A 19,268-nucleotide genomic window follows, 5' to 3' on the forward strand; every position below is an offset into this window, starting at 1 on the left:
ACCGAATTACCCACGCGGGAAAGCTACCGGGGAATTTACACCCTTGACAGTCCTCGAGCGGGACGAGCACTTACCGTGCTCGAACCGTGTGTAACCAGAGTGGATGGTTACCGAGGCGTGTCGGTCCAAATGAACAATTGACTGCCTTGCTATTTCTCAACACACACCGTGCTAAGCCAATAAAAGAAATGACAGGGAACGAGCTGGGACATTCAACAAGAGGGGAATTTATTACAATAATTGGGGGACGAGCGGAGCACGCAATGGCAGAGTTATCTGAATATAAATAAATGGAAATTTATAGACAAGCACTTATACAGGTGATACTAAAAGGATTGGCCCGCACCAGACACACACCTCCAAAAAGAAATGGACCCCGTCGGGTCTTTATTGATACCCCCAGCTCGGAGGGAAGGTGAGCTGGAGGTAAGAAGCTAGCTTAGACCTTCCCGCCTCGTGCGGCCCTTGACGATCCGGCTCGGCAGGACTCGAACCCGCAACTTGATGCCGATGCAAGCACCGGGTACGGAGGGTAGCGTCGGACTCCAGCACGCTCCTCCAGCAAGCGACGAGACAGCATGGTCAGCAGACAAGACAGGCAAGCGATTCTCAGCGGGACAGACTCGCAGGCACGCGATCCTTCGCGGGACAGGCTGAAGGGAAAAAGAAGACCTCTTTGCGCACACCCACACTTCTCTTAACCACCCCCCCCCACCCCCGATGCAACTCGTCTCCGGATTGGCCGGTTCGTCTCAAGTGATCCGTTCGCCGTTCGCGATTCGTCTAGGGGGCGTGGCGAGCATCCTCGCGGCTTGTTCCCCCCTGAGAGGTATTCCTCCTTCGGGCAAAGTGTCTCTGCATTGGCCGGTTCGTCTCAAGCGATCCACTCGCCGTTCGCGATTTGTCTAGGGGGCGTGGCGAGCATCCTCGCGGCCCGTTCCCCCCCCCTCGAGGCATTCCTCCTTCTTCGGGTGACGTGCCTCCGCATTGGCCAGAACGCGGCGTACGTCGCTCGCGCTTTGCCCATTGGCTTAAGGCAACACGTCTTGTTCGACCCTGGAGCTGAGCCAATGTTGCCAATGGAACTCCACCCACAGGTGCTCGGCACGTATGCGCGTCAGAAAGGCCGATGGTGGAAGGTAGCCGGGGAGGATGGTGTTGTTGTTGTTGGGGAATATAAGAATCTAACTACAAAATAACTCACAGCGCACATACACTCAGTTCCCGTTAGACATAGGGGAGGGATGCCAACTTTTCACATACTGATCGAAACAACTGATCTCCGGGGACCTGAATATTGAGTGCTCATGGCTGTCAGATTCATAACAATATATATATTCTAACCCCGTCACTCATGACAATTACTCGGACAAGGAAAAAGAAGGAATTTTAACAAAGGAAGACGCCATTCGGACCATCATGCTTGTGCTTCACCAACACCGGATACCATGACCCATCCACAGGTTCGGGTTGGATGCGGATCTTCCCACTTGCACCACATCCTACACTCAACAGCTCAACTCTGTGGTACAAATTGCACTCCCCTCACGTCCACAATGTCGCAATTTCATTATTATCAAAGACAATTCAAGCATTGAGGTTTCTTCCTGAAAAACTCAACAATCACAGACACGGGATACGAAAACTTTCCGTGCACGTACGGTTCGTTGTTGTTTACGATGACGCCACCGGCCTGACCGTGGTTCCTGTTCAACGCCATCGCCAATCTCGGCTCACGTGACGCGCGACAAACTTTCCGGAAGTGACGCGTATATGATGCAAACCCGGCTCAGATCGGTTATTTCTTTCGATTGCATTCGCACGCTCGGCTGTGTTCGGATCAATATTTATTCAGATCTTGGCGTTTAATTTAGTACAGGTTCTGCTTGTTCTGAGAGAAAAACCCGATACCGAGAGAAAGAGGAAAATAGAAAAACGAACCGGGATTTTAAACCGCCTTCGAAACTGCCGTTGTTGCACCGCCACGGAGGAAAATAAATAAAACAGCAGCAAAGGAAGAATGCAACAACAGCGTGACCAAGAGCTCGGGTGTGGTCAGTTACCAAGCAGATAGCGAGCGCTTGCCAAGCCGGCTGTTCCTTATCAACGGCTTCGAACGGAGTGCTTAAGCCGCTTGGCGAGCGCCCTCCACATGAAACTTCGTGAACACACCTCAGCATTGACGTCAGAGGTAAAAACATTCCGGTTATTTTTGCGAAGCCTTGATGGCTCCAACGGCCTCTTCTTGCGTATCAGCTCACCTTCTTCATCATCTTCATCTTGTTTACCGTAAATAAACATTCGTCCATCTGACCAAATAGAATAAAGCAAGAAGAAATGCTTTTATATGAAATCCTAAAAATCACACATTAATAATAAAAACAATTTAATATGAAGCCGAAAAATTAAAAAAAATACCATCCATTTTATGATTCACAACATTATTTACCAATATTTTTTTTTTCGAACGCAATCCGAAATCCGATGAAGAAGTTTAACAATCTATGCAATGATATTTCGATCCGTATTTATTATTGTTTATGTCATATTTGTTTATTTACGTATTCCTCTGTAACGAACCGTCAAGATTTGCATGGCGGGTAATCTGTCCAATTTTAAGCTGTGTAGGAAAGTTCTGGTAAGCGAGGTTGAGTTTCCCAATTTCGGACGTTCTTTCGCACTAAAAATATAAAGTGAAAATTTTAAAGGCGAATGAAGCTTTTCATCGTACCTCAATCCACGTACACCTGTAAAACGTTGTTTAATTCGATGTAAAATCCGAATAATAATAATAATAATAATAATAATATTTTTGAAAAGCGCAGCACGACCTGCATTTTTATCGCGTTCTTTTCAACACCGCCCAGCGGCCGTCACGTGCACCATTCGCGGAGATCCCCGGAGAGTGTGCTCTGTTTGTTTGACGTTTACGGGGCGAGGTTTGTTTGCTCTTTTGGACGGAAATTGAGGTACGTTAACGAGACCCGTTTTTAACTATTATGACGTCCGTTTTTCAGGTTCTCATCTCCGTTGTAGTCTTGAATTTTTAACGTTTTTTTCCCCCGCTTATTTCGGCCTTGTCCCGTGTGTTTGCGCGTTCCGACTTCGACAGTCGGTATCGGTATTTGGCATAGGATGGCCTCAGGAATATAGGTACACACACACGCACACGCACACGCACACGCACACACACTCGCTCGAAGCTGTCCAGCCTGGGTTCGAATCCCGACGCAGCTATAAACTGTCATCCCGGTGATTCACAGGCACGAACCTTCCTTTGGTTGGCAGTGAGTGTCCCGGAAGCAGTGGGGGGGGAGAGAGTGGCGTTTAAGACAAGCCGGTAGGCGACATGGGTGGTCGCTACATAATTGCATACTAGTCATACAGTTTTTTGACGGATCGGGCTGAAATTTTTTTGACAAACAGGTTGATTGTAGTGCGCATAAAAGCGCGGAAGCCGATTTTTGATTTTCGAAAAAATATTTTTTTTCGGATTTTTATTTATTTATTTCAGAGTCCCGTTGCTAGGCTACGGTGGTGTCCATAGCAACGGTGCTCAAAAGCATACAACTGGATCCTGGTATGAACCTACCAATCAAGTTTCATCAAAATCGGTTGACTCCTCTGGCCTCCAGAGCTGTCCATAACATACAAACAAACAGACGGAAAACCTGAGATAGGGTCGTCTTGCGACCACCCAATATGTGGGAGGATTGCGTTGCTCAGCTGGTGGGTCACCCAGATAGTTCAGATGGCAGAGCACTGGAACGGTTCACCAGAGGACCTAGTTTTGATTCCTGGTCTGGTAATTTCCTTACGTAACGTATTATGTTTGTTTGCCTATTTATAATTTAGTAAACTATTTTGTATTAACCGGTCATTGTGTTTTACATAACACACATTACACTGAACAACAAAAAATTTTTACTGGAGATGTGTAAAGTGATTTAGACTAATTTGGGTACGCTGATTTCAAAAATCATAACCGTTTTGCTGTATCACGTCAGGATTTTCAGTAACAGAAATATTCCCATTGCCTAGAAGTCAGGATTTCAATGAAATTTACAAAAATTCATTTATTCATTTATTTCATCATGAATGTTTCAAAATTATAGAAATTACAGAAAAACTCCACTAGAATGTAATTAAAAATGCTTTAGGCATTTGGCTTTGCGTTTGTGCTGCTCTGTGTCAGTTTCACGATGCAGGAACCAGCAGAAATCGCCCATCATGTTCGGGTTGTGCCGCCCTTGGTAACGCGTCTCCATGAGTGAAATCTCTTGGTGGAATCGCTCGCCGTGCTCGTCCGAGACTGCTCCCAAGTTGTCAGGGAAGAAGTTCAGGTGCTGGTGTAGGAAATGGATTTTCAGGGACATCCTGGAGCCAAGTTTCCTGAAGGACTCCAGCAGCTGCTGCACTATTTCTTCATAGTTGTCCGCGCGCTCGTTCCCCAAGAAGTTGTCCGTCACAGCTTTGAAGCTCCTCCACGCTGCCAGCTCTTTGGGGTTTAGAGTTGTCGGAAAAGTTTCGTCCTTCATAATCTGTCGGATTTGCGGTCCAACAAAGACACCAGCCTTGATCTTGGCCTCCGACAAGGTGTTGCCAAACTTTACCTTGAGGTATAAAAACCCACGCCCATTCAGATCCATTGCCCGTACAAAACTTTTCATCAAGCCGAGCTTTATGTGGAGTGGTGGAAGGAAAACCTTGGCTGGGTCGACAAGGGCGACATGCTTCACGTTGTGTCGACCAGGTACATGCTCTTTTCGCTCTTCCCAATCTTTCTTTGTCCAGTGATTCTTGTCGTCTCTGCTATCCCAGAGACAAAGGAAGCACATGTATTTCGTGTAGCCTGACTGCAGCCCTAACAACAGCGCCACCACTTTCAAGTCTCCGCAGATGTGCCAGTTGAAGTCATTGTACTTGATGGAATCAAGCAGCTGCCGCATAGTCTCATAGGTCTCTGTCATGCCGAACGCGTGAGCCAGTGGGACTGATGGTTTCTCGTTGCCATTGTGGAGCAAAACAGCCTTCAAGCTGTTCTTCCCCGAGTCGATGAAGAGGCGCCAGTCTGCAGGATCGTGATCACACCCAAGTTCTTTCAACAGACCGTTGATGTCACTGCAGAATGTCATCGTGTCTTCCATCTCAAAGAACTCAGCCATGTCTCTGTGACGTGCTCTGAACAAGGATATCTTGGTGTTAGGTTCAAGTAGATTCCACTGCTGCAGCCTTGATCCAAGCAGCTCTGCCTTCGCCTTTGACAGCGAGAGATCTCTTACAAGATCATTTAAGTCTCCCTGGTTCAGAAGGTGTGATTCTTGAGTGTCGGGTTCAAAAGGTTCATCATCACCATCCTCTTCACCACTGCTTACAGCTATGTTCTGATCAGCTGGAGGTGTTGGAACGGGGTTCTCGTCATCATGAGGCACAGGTTTACGAGCAGAGACGCAGTCAGCATACTTGATGTGACCTTTATTCTTCTTGTTGAAGCCGGCGATGCTTGTGCAGCAGAAATAACAATCATCATGATGATTCTGCGGCTCACGCCATATCATGGGCACCGCAAATGGCATGCTTGCGCGCTTGCCCACAAACCACTGAGTCAAGGTTGTGTGACAGCTTGTGCAGCAGATGTGTGGTGCCCAGCTCTGTTCTTGGTCCCCCACCTTACACCTGAAGTAGTGAAAGTAGGCGGCCTTCATTTTCACTGCTGTAGATATACTTCGCTGTTGATCTTTTTTGGTATACCGACCACAGACATAACAGAAGTTGTCAGGATGATTGGTACAGGAACGCCTACTCATCTTTATCTGAAAGAAAGAAATATAACACAAGTTAACAACAATTGTACGAAATAGACATGTTAAAGACATATGTAAATTTCATTGAAATCCTGACTTCTAGGCAATGGGAATATTTCTGTTCCTGAAAATCCTGACGTGATACAGCAAAACGGTTATGATTTTTGAAATCAGCGTACCCAAATTAGTCTTAATCACTTTACACATCTCCAGTAAAAAAAAAATTTGAAATTTGTTGTTCAGTGTTATCATCCCTCCTCACTCCCCCCCTCCCAATTCTTTGGACTCATCCATCTTACATCGATGCACCATTTTCCTCTTGGAGGGCTTTGATGGTATTTGATGACGGGGAACCGGCAACCTCAACGTGTGTGCCTGGGAATCATTTACAGACGTGGCAAAAGGCAGTTTGCTGTGCATGTCGACCTTTTTGAGTTGTGACGATAAACTGATTTGACAGTGTTTTGGACTAAAAGAAGACTATGACCAAAACACACAAATCCTACATGGTACAACTTTTGTGAAGTCTGTACCTATCACCACCTTTTACTGTTGCCACATTCTGGCGACTTTAGTTTTACATTGTTTTACTCTGGAATAATACATGTTCCGGGTTTGCCAGCCAGGTCATGAGGGGCTTCTCTGACCCGCTTCACTACCTTTGACCCTGACGCCGAATAACCGCAGATAACTCCAAGGCACGATGGGTTCTGAGCAACCACGGACACCATCTGAGACTATAATTTAGGTAGGGTCCTCGTATCCGATTCCTGCATTACCTTCCCGGCAAATTCATCCCCCCAGATTGGGAACCCTGCTCTCGACGCCCCACTCCTATAAATCGTGAACGGCTGAGCGGAACTGCAAGTGGGACGTCAGCTGTCTTTCACCGGAGCAAAACAGCGGGTCAAACCTCCCATGTACTATTTACATACTATGTATAACCAATGGAGAAAGAGATACTCGGGCAGGTTAGAAACGATTGGTCATGTTAACAAACGAGCAATGCAATGTCACAAAAGAAAGTCTTACCCTTAGCATGCAAGCCCCTTCGACGGTCATCTTGTCATGAAACGACAGACATGGGTGCTTCAGTCATTCCAGGAAATTATACAAGTATGAGGGATACCCAGAGAGAAGAAGAATACTGGGCTTATTGGTGACCCCTTGCTCACCTGACGTAAGCCTCGTGGGCCGACGTTGGTCCCAACATAAAAAGGAGCCCCTGGGGAGGGGGTGGCTGAGATGCGGGTAAATGCTTCGTAATGTGATGGAGGAAATCCTGAATGCAAATCGATAACCCTGCCCTGAACGAGTTGAGGGGGGAATTGTTGAATACTCTGTGCGTTCCAAGTGAATGATTATGCGGAGGGGTAGTAAGAAAAAGATGGTGTGAATCTGTGTGTCCGCCTGCATGTCCAGGGAAAGATCTCTGCGGCTCGTTGGTGCTTGCTCAGCAGCTGGCTCGATCGCTCCCGGTGGAGCCCCTTCACCCGCATCGCTCCTCTAAGACTTCGTCTGGTTCTTGGTGTTACCTGGATGCATACAACACCTAGTCATGGGATGCCCAGACTTATAATGCCCTTTGACAGAGGCGTGGCCCAAGGGCTGACCAGCATTGAACCCATCATAGCGTTTGGGTGCTACTGGATCCTGTGCAGTGTTGGCGCAGCTCATTCCCGGGTCTGCTTTCCCCATTGATGCACTCCTGTTGTCATGTGCTCTTTTGTTGAGCCCATAGTCCCTCAGTGCAGGCATCATGTAGGACCAAATAGCATCCAAGCACTTCGATGCAGGAGCTGCATAGAATCAAGTGGTACCTGAAGTGAATGCGAGAGAAAGACCCTCGGAGTATAAGGCTTTATTTCACTTGATTGAAGCCGTCTCTACAGACACAAAAGGAATACATGTGCAGTCGATCACCGCAAAATATATCAGCAATTAGCCAGCATAAGCACGGAGTCCGGTATACTCTCAATTCTCACCATTCAACGAACACCAAGTGAACCACTGCCGTAAATGACAATGCCCCAGGGACAATCACACCGACCGCACGGCATCTCAGTTTTATCTGTCCCGTGTGCGAGCTGCGCGACACGTGATCGCGCGTCACTTCATCCTTTATTTCATCACATTCTCCCCATCTTTAAAATGTAACTCGAGGCTCAACTAACGCACCATGATTACTTCAAAGCTATAGAAGCATACATTTCAAGCAGTGCGAACTATTTAAACTACAGAAGCATACATTTCAAGCAGTGAGGATTATTTTGAGTTATAGAAGCATGGTAAGGTGCCAACGAAGGATGCCGATAATCCCCTTTACAGATCGAGTCGTCGAGGGGGTTTTATCCGTCGACCTCTCCGGGAGTAAATGGTGGTTTCACTTGAGGGAGGCTTCCGATCCTCTTGGGGAGCCTCGACTCGTGCCGGGGATGACTCCTCGATCGCTCTCGGGTGGAATGCGGTAGCTCCGTCGCCACCATTCTCGGTTGGAGGAGTTCCTGAGGGGGAAACACCTGGGGAGGGAATGTCAGATGGAGGAGTACCTGCGGGAGGAGTACCTGCGGGAGCCAGATGGCGAACCGACACAGTGGTTTCCCTGCCATCAGGAAGTCTAACATGAGCATACTCAGCATTAGCATCGATGAGTTCGACCTCCTCCACCATTGGTTCATACTTGCTTTGTCGTACCGGGCGCTTCATGAACACTGTTCCCGGATAGGTTAGCCAGTTGGGCACCGATTGGCCGCCAGTATATCGTCGTTGGTGAGTAAACATTCGTTCGTGCGGAGTAGCATTGATGGACGTACAGAGCAAAGAGCATATGGAATTCAGGGCATCGGGAAGGGTAACCTCCCAACGCTCGGGGCCCAGTCCTCTCGATTTCAGCGCCAGGGTTACGGCTTTCCAAATGACTCCATTATACCGTTCCACCTGCCCATTACCCTGTGGGTTGTAACCCGTCGTTCGACTAGTTGCTATGCCGTGCTCATCAACAACAGTGAGTATGTATCTGTTGTCTGTCTCAGTCGGCAGGGGCCCTTTGAAGTCGATATTTAGTCTCTCGAAGGGTGAAGTGGCCTTGATCAATCTGCCAGAAGCCGCGCCATAGAATCTGGGTTTTAGTTCAGCACAAGCAGGGCATGAAACACTCATTTGTTTAATATCTTCGATAGAATAGGGAAGGTTTTGTCTGCGCACAAAATGTGCCATTCTGGTTACCCCTGGGTGGCACAGAGACACATGAAGGTCTTGCAAAGCCCGACCGGTTGTCGCCGAACAGTAGACCCGAGAGAAGGTGTCTGCAGCAGGGTTTTCCCTCCCGGGCCGATAAACAATGTCGTAACTATAACAAGATAGATCTATCCGCCATCTCATTATTTTCTCGTTCTTAATTTTCCCGTTATTTTTCCCATCAAACATGAAGGCAACGGATCGCTGGTCCATGACGAGTGTAAAGTGGTTGCCCAGTAAATAATGTCTCCATTTACGTAGGGCTTCGACAATAGCGTACGCTTCCTTCTCTATCGCCGAGTGTCTCTGCTCGCTTCCTGAGAGAGTTCTCGAGAAGAACGCGACGGGTCGTCCGGACTGAGTGAGCGTCGCGGTGATCGCGTGATCGGAAGCGTCCGTCTCCACCACGAACGGCACCGTGCTGTCGATCGATAATACCACGGAATTACTGATATCATCTTTGAGGCTGTGGAAAGCTTTCACAACAGCAGCATCTGGTGGGAAGTTTTTGCAATGCACCAGGGGATGTATTTTCTCAGAGTATTGGGGGATCCATCTAGCGTAGTACGAGAACATCCCAATCACTCGACGCAATGTCTGCAGGTCATGGGGTGGGGATAGCTCACGGAGTGGGCGCAATCGTTCAGGATCGGGCTTAATCGTGCCGTCGGCTATTGTGTAGCCGAGAAGATCAATTGACTTTGCTGAGAATACGCATTTCTCGTAGTTGAGGGTCAGATTATATTTTCTAGCAATGCTCAAGAATCTGTCCAGATTCGTATCATGTTCCCCCCGATCCTTACCGCACACCGTGGCATTGTCCACGTAAACAAAAGTGTCTTTGAGGTTTTCATCCGAGATGATGTCGTCCATAACTCGTTGGAAACAAGCTACTCCACTAGTGACACCGAACTGGATCCTCTTAAATTGATAGAGGCCTCTACCTGCCTCGAACGCGATGGAAGGTTTGTCTTCCTCTCGAATGGGAATTTGATGATAGGCGCTTCGCGAATCGATGGTGCTTAATATTTTGTAGTTGGCCACGCGTTCGACCATCTCGTCTATGCACGGCAAAGGGTAGGCATCGAGTTGGGTGAAGCGATTGACCGTTTGAGAGTAATCGACAACCATTCGTTTCTTATGGTTCTGGTTGGTGGTCACCAACACCTGTGCGCGCCATGGCGAATCGCTCGGTTCTATAATACCTTCTTCCAGTAATCACTTGGTCTCAGAAGTGATGAAGTTCATATCGGCAGTGGTATATTGTCGCGATTTGATCGCTATCGGTTTACAGTCCGGCGACAAGTTAGCAAACAGCAGGGGGGACGATACCTCTGCAGTGGTCAGAGCATTTAGAATTAGACGAGGTTTGTTTCCTCCAAAGGGTATTTCGACGCTCGTGTGCTGCTTGAGGACATTATGACCCAAAATTACATCTGCGCATAAATCACGAAGCACCAGTACCCTTACATTCCGATACGTGTTCCCTTTTACGTCCAACTCAACATTGCAGTACCCTCGTACGCTGGACTGTAGTGATGTGGAGGCCATGCATACCGTATTGTCTGTCGGGTGGATCTACCATTTCCTGCCCTTCACTAGCGAGCTGTTGACGAAACTTTCAGAGCTACCGGTATCAATCAGAGCCTCAGCCATATGCCCGTTAATTCATACGTTGATGATAACTTTGGATAGATTCCCCGGTGAAGCTGCTGTTACTTTCTTTTGTGAGTAGAGGGCCGCAGAAGTGGGTTTATTTCTTCTAAGAGTAGATTTGCATACCCTGGCATAATGCCCTTTCTTGTCACAGTTCACGCATGTGGCATCCCTGGCGGGGAATTTGTTACGGGGGTGTCTTTTATACCCACAAAAGAAACATTTACCAACCGAAGTAGTTGCTGAGGAGTTTGACGAGGTCTGGGTATCCGATTCCTCGGGTTTATCTCCATCCTCAGTGTTGGAGGTATCCCGGGGAGTTCTTTGAGTATCCGCCGTAGCAGCATTCATTAGCAGCATCGGTGTCCCATATGATTCAGATTGCTGCTGTGCCGCATCCATAGCTCGGGCCTGGTCAGATACCATTTCAAGATTGGGTTGTGCTTTTTCCAGTAAGCGTTGCCGTATGGGGGCTGACCTGAGCCCCTGGATGAACGCCTCTCGGGTCGCTTCATCTCGATGTTCCTCGGCGGTTACAGCCCGGAAATTGCAGTCTTTGCCCAACTGCCTCAGAGCTTGCAGGAACTGATCGATTGTCTCACCGGCTTCTTGCCTGCGTGTGTTGAGAAGATGTCTTGTGTATACCTCATTCTTGCGCTTCACGTAGAGCGCCCGCAGCACGTCGATCGCTGCGTCGTAGGTGTCACACTCCGAGAAGAGCCTGAATACACTTGGCGAGACATGGTTTACAAGTGCGGCCAATTTGTCGGCTCCCTCTTCAATGATGGTCAGATAGTGTGAGAAGGAGCGGTACCAATGGGACCACTTCATTTCCGAGTCAGTAGCGTTGGGGTCCGCATCAAACCTCTCCGGCTTGTAGATCTTGTCCATAGTCGGTTGAGGCAGCCGAAGGGATCAAGTGAAATAAATTGAAGTGAATGCGAGAGAAAGACCTTCAGAGTATAAGGCTTTATTTCACTTGATTGAAGCCGTCTCTACAGACACAAAAGGGAATACATGTGCAGTAAGGAATACATGTGCAGTCGATCACCGCAAAATATATCAGCAATTAGCCAGCATAAGCACGGAGTCCGGTATACTCTCAATTCTCACCATTCAACGAACACCAAGTGAACCACCGCCGTAAATGACAATGCCCAAGGGACAATCCCACCGACCGCGCGGCATCTCGGTTTTATCTGTCCCGTGTGCGAGCTGCGCGACACGTGATCGCGCGTCACTTCATCCTTTATTTCATCACAGTACCGAAGTGCTCTTATGGGTCGGATTGGTAATGTGAGTTTTGTAGGTGTAATGTTGGTTTTGTCAAGCCAGTTGGTTATGTGTGAGAATGCACTGTAAAGAGGTGCATAGATGGAGAGATGAGAAGAATTGTAAGAAGACAGGAGATCTATAAAAAGAAGAGTTACAATAGGGGGAGGGGTGGGGGGGGGGGCGTTGAACGTGCTGCACAAACACTGCATTTCCCTGTCCACTGATACAAGGGGAGAGGTAATCAAGCTAAACAAAATACTTCAGATATATCTAAGCTCCAGATTTCCTTTATGTGTTGTATTTAAGTCCCTGGGGTCTTCAAAAATGAAACAATACCTAACGGTTAAATATTACAGTCAGCACATTTACACTTTACTTTACGTAAAGTCAGCACATACATACGGATAGTGGACAAAAAAAATTGGAAACTGATGAGGTCATTGTTAAATAAAATATTTGCAGCAACAGTATTAGATCATCACTGCAAAGTGTCGCATCGAAAGGCTAAGCAATTTCAGAGAAATATATTGTTGTGGGCCGGGGACCGGTGGCGAGAATGACCACAAGGTGGGGGAGGTTACGTCGTCTCCTACCAGACTCTCCGGAATTGTAGGCCATCCCTCTTGGATAATTCCGTGAGGCGGTGGGTCGCTTAACCGACCATGGACGCCAATACCTCCACCGCGTAGCATAGGGTCTTTTTGTCAAGAACCAATTTACCTAATTAACTACGCGGTGTCGTCTACAGGGGAACCACCCCCTCGTCACGTCTTGCTCGAACCGGGTCACTCTACCGACTGCGGTAGAGTTCCGACTACCAACTCCGGCTCGGGTGCGGTCGAGCGGAACTGCCAAAGCCGCGCCGGCTGGGATGAGCAGATTATCGGGTATAAAAACTCGGCTAAACTCAGATCTGAACCATGTTGGACCAATGAAAGAAAGGACTGAAATGAACTGGGAACATTTCTAATAATGGTTTATTTACAATAAAGAAGACACAGAGCAAGACTTATCATGGAATATACAAGCAAGAATTGACAATGTCCAAAAACACTTGTACAGTTTCTACTTACAAGACAGGCCCACACACTGACGCACACTCAGATGATTTATTAAAAGACCCCCACAACAGAGAGGGAGAGACGAGCTGGGGGTCGCAGTTCGCTTGGGTACCTGCACCTTGAAGGGAGGGGTGCTCCGCGGTGCGGCACCTGCTAATGGTCGTGCGGCTCAGCCTACAGTCACACGCGTGGGGCTCGTGCCCGTGGAGGAACCCGAGCGGAGCAGTCGGATTCCCAGGGCGGAGATCAGGGTCGCGGACGGGACCCAGGAAAACTCCAACGAACGCCAGTCAAATGCAGAACTCCACTCGAACGCCACAGACTCCAGCTCAAACCGCACGACGCACACCAACCAACTCGACTCCTCCAAAAAAACTTACCCTCTGAGGATTGCATCGTATTTTTATGGACCTCCCCGAACGGGGTGGGGGCTCGGTGAAACAGACGTCACCGTCCGCCCCGATTGGACAGGGTCTTCATGGGGTCCGCCCTTTCTGGGCGGGGCCTCGGCCAAACATGTTCCTCAAGCCTTTGACATACCAGGGTGTTCACAAATAATTAATAGGTCACATTGTCTGGCAGCCATATTGGTTTGAACGAGATTTTTTTTTAAAAATAATTTTTCTCTTGAACCGCTTCATCAATCGATGTGAAACTTCAAAATTATGTTTGAGTAGACATGTAGAATAAATGTTTTAAATTTCAACCTGATCCGACGCATGGTCTGGCAGCCAGAATTATTCAATATTTTGAATCTGGGCTCAGGGAATTAAGTAAAAATTGGTACAAGTATGTGTTGTGTCCAGTGGGTTTTGCCTCTACCTTGACAGATGGCCAAGCAATTCCCCTTGGAGGCTTACAGCCGAGATTCTTGGGGATTATGGTATGGGTGGGAAAGATCAGCAACAAGGGTGGAGCAGATGGATGCACAGCACAAGGTGGTTTATCTCGAACCCACAACAGATACACAGACACCAGCAAATTAAATAAATAGTGCTTTAATAAACGGTTATAATGGAAGTAAATTAAGACGTGAGGTAACTTAAATCTAAATTCCTATTTCAGGCACCTCCGCACTCAGACACAAAAGAGGAGAAGGCGGAAAGATAAAGCAAAAGAAAAATCCCTCCTTTATTCTGGCATTTCGCTTCGGGTCCAGAAGTGATCTTTTATAATCTCTGGGGTTGAGCCCCGTCGTCCTGCGCAGCGGGAACCCGCTCCCAAAATGGTGCAGAGCCACTCTCGTTGCGGGAAGCGTACGGGAGGTAATTCTTGCGTATGATCCCTTCATCAAGAGAGCCAACAAGCTGTCATGAAAGTTCCTCCTCACGATTGGGCGGTTGACGCCGCCCAATCAAAAAAGCTTGATTTTCAAAAAGCTACAGATTCGGATGAAACGGTGCTGGTTTAGGTATGCTATTAGCCAATTGATTAAGAAATTAATTATTTTCCGATTATATTTTAATTATGTAATTAATCAATTATTGTACACTGCTCCCACTCAATTCCATCTCCACGTACTGCATGGCGGCATCGCTGGGCACCCCGGCAATGTCACGTGCTGGAGGATTTGTTATTTATTTGGTATGGGGGCAGTGTACTTTGAATGTGCCTCTACTTGTACACCGCTCCTGCCCAATTCCATAGCTCGGCGATGCATGACGACATCGCCGGGCGCCAAAGGAAGGGAGTACTCAGTTTCCACGCTGTTTGTTTTTCGGTCATCTCGTTAGAGATGACCGAATAAAACCAGTCCCGATGTACGTATGTCCCCATTTTTTTCTTCCGATTTTCTTGATATTTGGTATGTGGGTAGATGTCGATGAGGGATGCACGACGGTATGACCTTTGACCCGATTGAAGGTCAACGTCAAGGTCACTCCAAAGTTGCGAAATCGTCCATTTTCAAAATCTATCTCCTCCGCCATTTATGATCCAATCTTCGAAATTCCTTCGGATTCTGATAATATAGAACAATATCTAAATTTGGTCGGGCCCGTTTTTTAAAATTCTTCCTGGTTATCGAGTCGCGTGTCTTCAAAGTTGGAAAAATCGTCGATGTGATACGGTCAAAAAAATTTCGCCCGATCTTGATGAAACTTGATATGTAGGTAAGGGTCGATGAGTGATGCACGACGGTATGACTTTAGACCTGATTGAAGGTCAATGTCAAGGTCACTGATGCTGTAAACTTGTGAAATCATCCATTGTCAAAATATCATCCACCATTTATGACTCCGAAATGCGGTTTGATTTCTGAGGTCTGGTTTCTATCCTTTTGAAGACACATTGATCATAAATGTTCCAAATCAACCATTTTCAAAATCTATCTCCAGATAACTCAGAAATGTAGTTTGATTTCTGAGGTTTTCTATCCTTTTTACTCCCGGGCTTTTGTCTGCACGTTGAACCAAAGGACAAGACAAAATTGAAGCCATTCTAAGCCGATCAGAGATCCACATCTACAGAGCTTCAGAGATGACCGTCACCCCCAACCGGGGGTAATATTTTTTTGTTTGCTTGTCCGGGCGATATCTCGGCCATCCTTTGAGCTTGGAAGCTGAAATTTGGGGACAAAAGTGAAGATGTGCTTTGGCAAAAACTGTATATTTTTATTTTTCGATTGATCAATTAATTGATTTATTACCGATTCATCACTTGTTTATTTTATTTCTCATCCTGGCAATATCTCAGGTGTATTTTGAGCCAGGCAGCTGATATTTGGACATGACAGTGACCAAGTAATTTGGCTGTAAAGGGTATTTTTGATTTATTGATTGATCGATTAATTATTCATTTTTCGATTAATTGATTTTCACAAAGCTCCCAATTCGGATGAAACGCTGGTGGTTTAGGTATGCGATTAGCCAACTGATTAAGAAATTAATTATTTTACGATTTTTATTTATTTTAATTGCACAGTCAATCAATCGATTATTATACACCGCTCCCTCCCAATTCCGTCTCCACGTGCTGCACGGCAGCATGTGGTGCCCCGGCAATGTCGCGCGCTGGAGGATTGTTTGGTTTATTTATTTATTTGGCATGGGGGTGGTGTACTTTGAAAATACCAGTGTTTGTTTTGCACTTGGTTCACCACGAGCAACAGTTTTCCTCTTGCGAGCCATTGTTAAAAATCATTAAGGGCAATAATAACAGAAAACAAACAAATTGATTAAAATTACATGGGAGATTACACCTGACTCAGTGTTGACACAGAGATTGGTACAGTGCAGTACTGTACACCCCATGTCTCAGTCACCACAGCAGCACCGCTGATTTCCAATTATATCTGTAAAGTCGAAAGTGTTGACAATAATCACTTCCTTTTACCATCCTTTTTTGCACTTCAGCGTCAGGTCATTGTTAACGTTGTTAACATGTCATCCAACCGTTCCTTTCGGGGAGTCATAGCGAGAGTGTAAGATTTGTCAGGATTGAAAAATGTGTTCCACTTGTTGGACCAGTTTGTGATTTTATCCAGATCTGCAGAGAGCGAAGCTGCTGCTGCTTGCCGGTTTGAGGGGGAACAGATGGTACGGCAGAGGGTGGAGTAATCAGCAAAGAGAAAAAGAGGATTTTCCAGAGGGTCGGAGAGATCATTGATGAAAACCAGAAAAAGAACAGGGCCCAGAACGCTACCTTGAGGAACTCCAGCATGGACAGGAAGAGGGAATGAAAGAACTCCATTTAGGGCCACACGTTGGCTGCAACAGGAGATGAAGTCTGCGATCCATGAGTGGAAATGGCTTTGGATGCCAGAGGAAGAGAGTTTGGTGAGCAGGGCAGGGTGCCAGACCATGTCAAAAGCATTTGACATGGATATGGCTCTGGTTTTATGCCCGGCATTGAGGACCTCCATCCATTGTTGGGAGAGCAGAAGCAGCATATCCAGGGGAGGGTGACCTGTTCTGAAACCAAATTGATGATCGGAAATCAGGGCATTGCAGAAGAGGAAGGATTTAATGTCTGAAGCGATGAAGAATTCCCTAACCTTGCTGATGATTGTTTGAAGGCTGATTGGTCTGAAGTTGCAGGGATCTATTTTTGCACCTGTTTACGCAGGGCGGTAATGTTTGCTGATTTCCAAGCAGATGGCAGATGACCTTGAACAAATGAGAGGGTGAATAGAACAGAGAGAGGGTGAGCAAGAGCAGAGAAGCAGATTTTTAGGACATGTGGGCTGATGCCGCCTGGACCGGTTGCAGAATCAGAGTTGAGGTTTGACAGCATGCTCTCCACCTTGTCAGGAGAAAATCACACCGAGTCCAGGGACAGCTGGGTGCGACTGGATAAGGTGGGTAGAGAAAGCGATGGGTTTCGGACACGAGACTTCGATGCAAACACCGAGTTTAGGCATTCAGCCTTTTCACATGCTGTGTCAGCAGTGCGGCCATTTGAGGTAAGGGGGGGGGGATTAAGGGGGAACATACACAAGAAACAGATTTGATTCAATGCCACCAAGATTTGGAGGAGGGAGAGGGGTTTGAGACTTCACACTGGAGCTTAGAAAGATGTTGTTTTCTGGCTCTCCTGAGGGTAGATACACACTTGTTCTGAGATTACCCTCTGTTGGGTTTGCTTTCCATGAGGCAAAGGTAAGTTGTTTCATGGCAACTGCCTCGCCACAAGCTTCAGTGAACCATGGATGGGAGGAAGGGTAGGACAACTGAAGACAAGAGGGGATAAATCTGTGCATGAGGGAGAGCAAGTTTCATTGAAAGAATTCCCAGGACAAGTTGATGTTGGAGAAAGTAGCGATGGGAGACCAGTCTCTAAGTTTGATGGCTGCTTGGAGATCCTGCCAGTCAGACTCGACGGCGCTGAGGTGGTTCTCTGATAAAAGCCAGAGAGATGTCCACTTTGACAAGCACGTGGTCAGAAGAAACGATTGGAGCGGAGGAAGTACAGCAGATATTTTCAGGGAAATTTATCAAAATCAGATCCAAAAGCAATGGAGTACCATTGGTTGAGATCCGGGTCAGGAAATTGACCGATTGAGTCAGTCCCAATGAGTCGCATAAGTCTTTTGCTAAAGTTCCACGGCAGGTGAGAGAGGTACCCACACCCAGCCATCTGGCATGATGACAAATTAAGTCACCACCTATGAGGAAGAGAGAGTTTGGATGAGAGGATGGAAGTTGGTCCATGTTTTCAGATAAGAAACGGCGCATGATGCACAAAAGGCTCTTGGTGTGAGATAACCATCCCAACTCAGCTCAAAAACTGCAATTGGTCAAAATTAAACCCCGCAATAACTGAACCAGTGCACAAGAGGTTGCCTGTGATTTGTCAAAGTCCACAATATTAAAACCCTCGATATTAAGTGTTTACTGTATGTATTACAGTCCAACAAATGAGACTTTTTTTTTTTTCCTTGAGGATGATTATCAGTGAGGGGAGTAATTTGTCATAGAAATAGTTTTGATACGATCTTCAAAACAAAACTAATAGAAAAAATCCAGTGAATGGCTCATCCCTTTATTTGGGCAGTGCATATACAATCGACCATTGCAACCTATATTACATACATGAGCCAAAAACATGCTTAATGCTTATTAGGGGTGACCCTTCTCTATTTTCACACTATTTCTGCTGTGAACACTCAGGCTAAAACCAAAATTATATATTGTGACGTCCACGGGACTTGAACAGTCCCGCCAACGTAGAATGAGCCGAAACGATGGAGGCGGTTTATTTGTTTATAACCCAAACGTGGCGGTTCTAATCGCTCTACCGCAAACGGGACGAGGAAGGTGGCACGAGTCGCTTTTCACTGAGTTGATGATGTTTATTTGTTTTTTGTTATTACCAGAAATAACAAGACTCGGCAAGAAGAGGGATCCGGGGAGATTCGACGCGATGGTGTGGGATCGGGCGTGGGGAAAACACAGACAATTCCAATGAATATACAGTTCTCAATCCCTCTAAGGCGCCAAGCACACACACACACACACACACACACACACACACACACACACACACACACACACACACACACACACACACACACACACACACACACACACACACACACACACACACACAACGTAGCTATTTCTGGTGGTCAGGCTGGACCGTGGTGTGGACGCAACTGTCCCTGGATCGGCGTCGGACGAGCTGGCCTTGCTCTCGTCAGGGGGGCAGGAGAAACCGTGGTGCTGTCGACCTCCTGGTCTTGGCCCAAGTCCGCTCACAGCCGCCAGGGAACCAGTTCTGGCGCCAAGTTGCGAGC

At 47.0% G+C, this 19,268-nt stretch overlaps 2 protein-coding genes across 2 annotated transcripts in view; one reads left to right on the forward strand and one right to left on the reverse strand.

The window, feature by feature from the left end:
* WBP2 (WW domain binding protein 2) overlaps positions 1-1,940 on the reverse strand; it is a 30,632-nt gene extending 28,692 nt beyond the window's left edge. The window contains exon 1 of the mRNA XM_085891972.1: positions 1,662-1,940. Within this exon, the coding sequence (XP_085748098.1) occupies positions 1,662-1,720 (59 nt within the window). The 5' untranslated portion in view covers positions 1,721-1,940. The remainder of the gene's footprint in view (positions 1-1,661) is intronic.
* Positions 1,941-2,837: 897 nt separating this feature from the next.
* ZC3H7A (zinc finger CCCH-type containing 7A) overlaps positions 2,838-19,268 on the forward strand; it is a 139,112-nt gene continuing 122,681 nt past the window's right edge. The window contains exon 1 of the mRNA XM_085891973.1: positions 2,838-2,969. The gene's annotated coding sequence lies outside the window, so the exon portion shown is untranslated. The remainder of the gene's footprint in view (positions 2,970-19,268) is intronic.

Source organism: Eptatretus burgeri, chromosome 8, assembly GCF_056783735.1.
Source record: "Eptatretus burgeri isolate ZD-2024b chromosome 8, Ebu_testis_v1, whole genome shotgun sequence".
Taxonomy (NCBI): domain Eukaryota; kingdom Metazoa; phylum Chordata; class Myxini; order Myxiniformes; family Myxinidae; genus Eptatretus; species Eptatretus burgeri.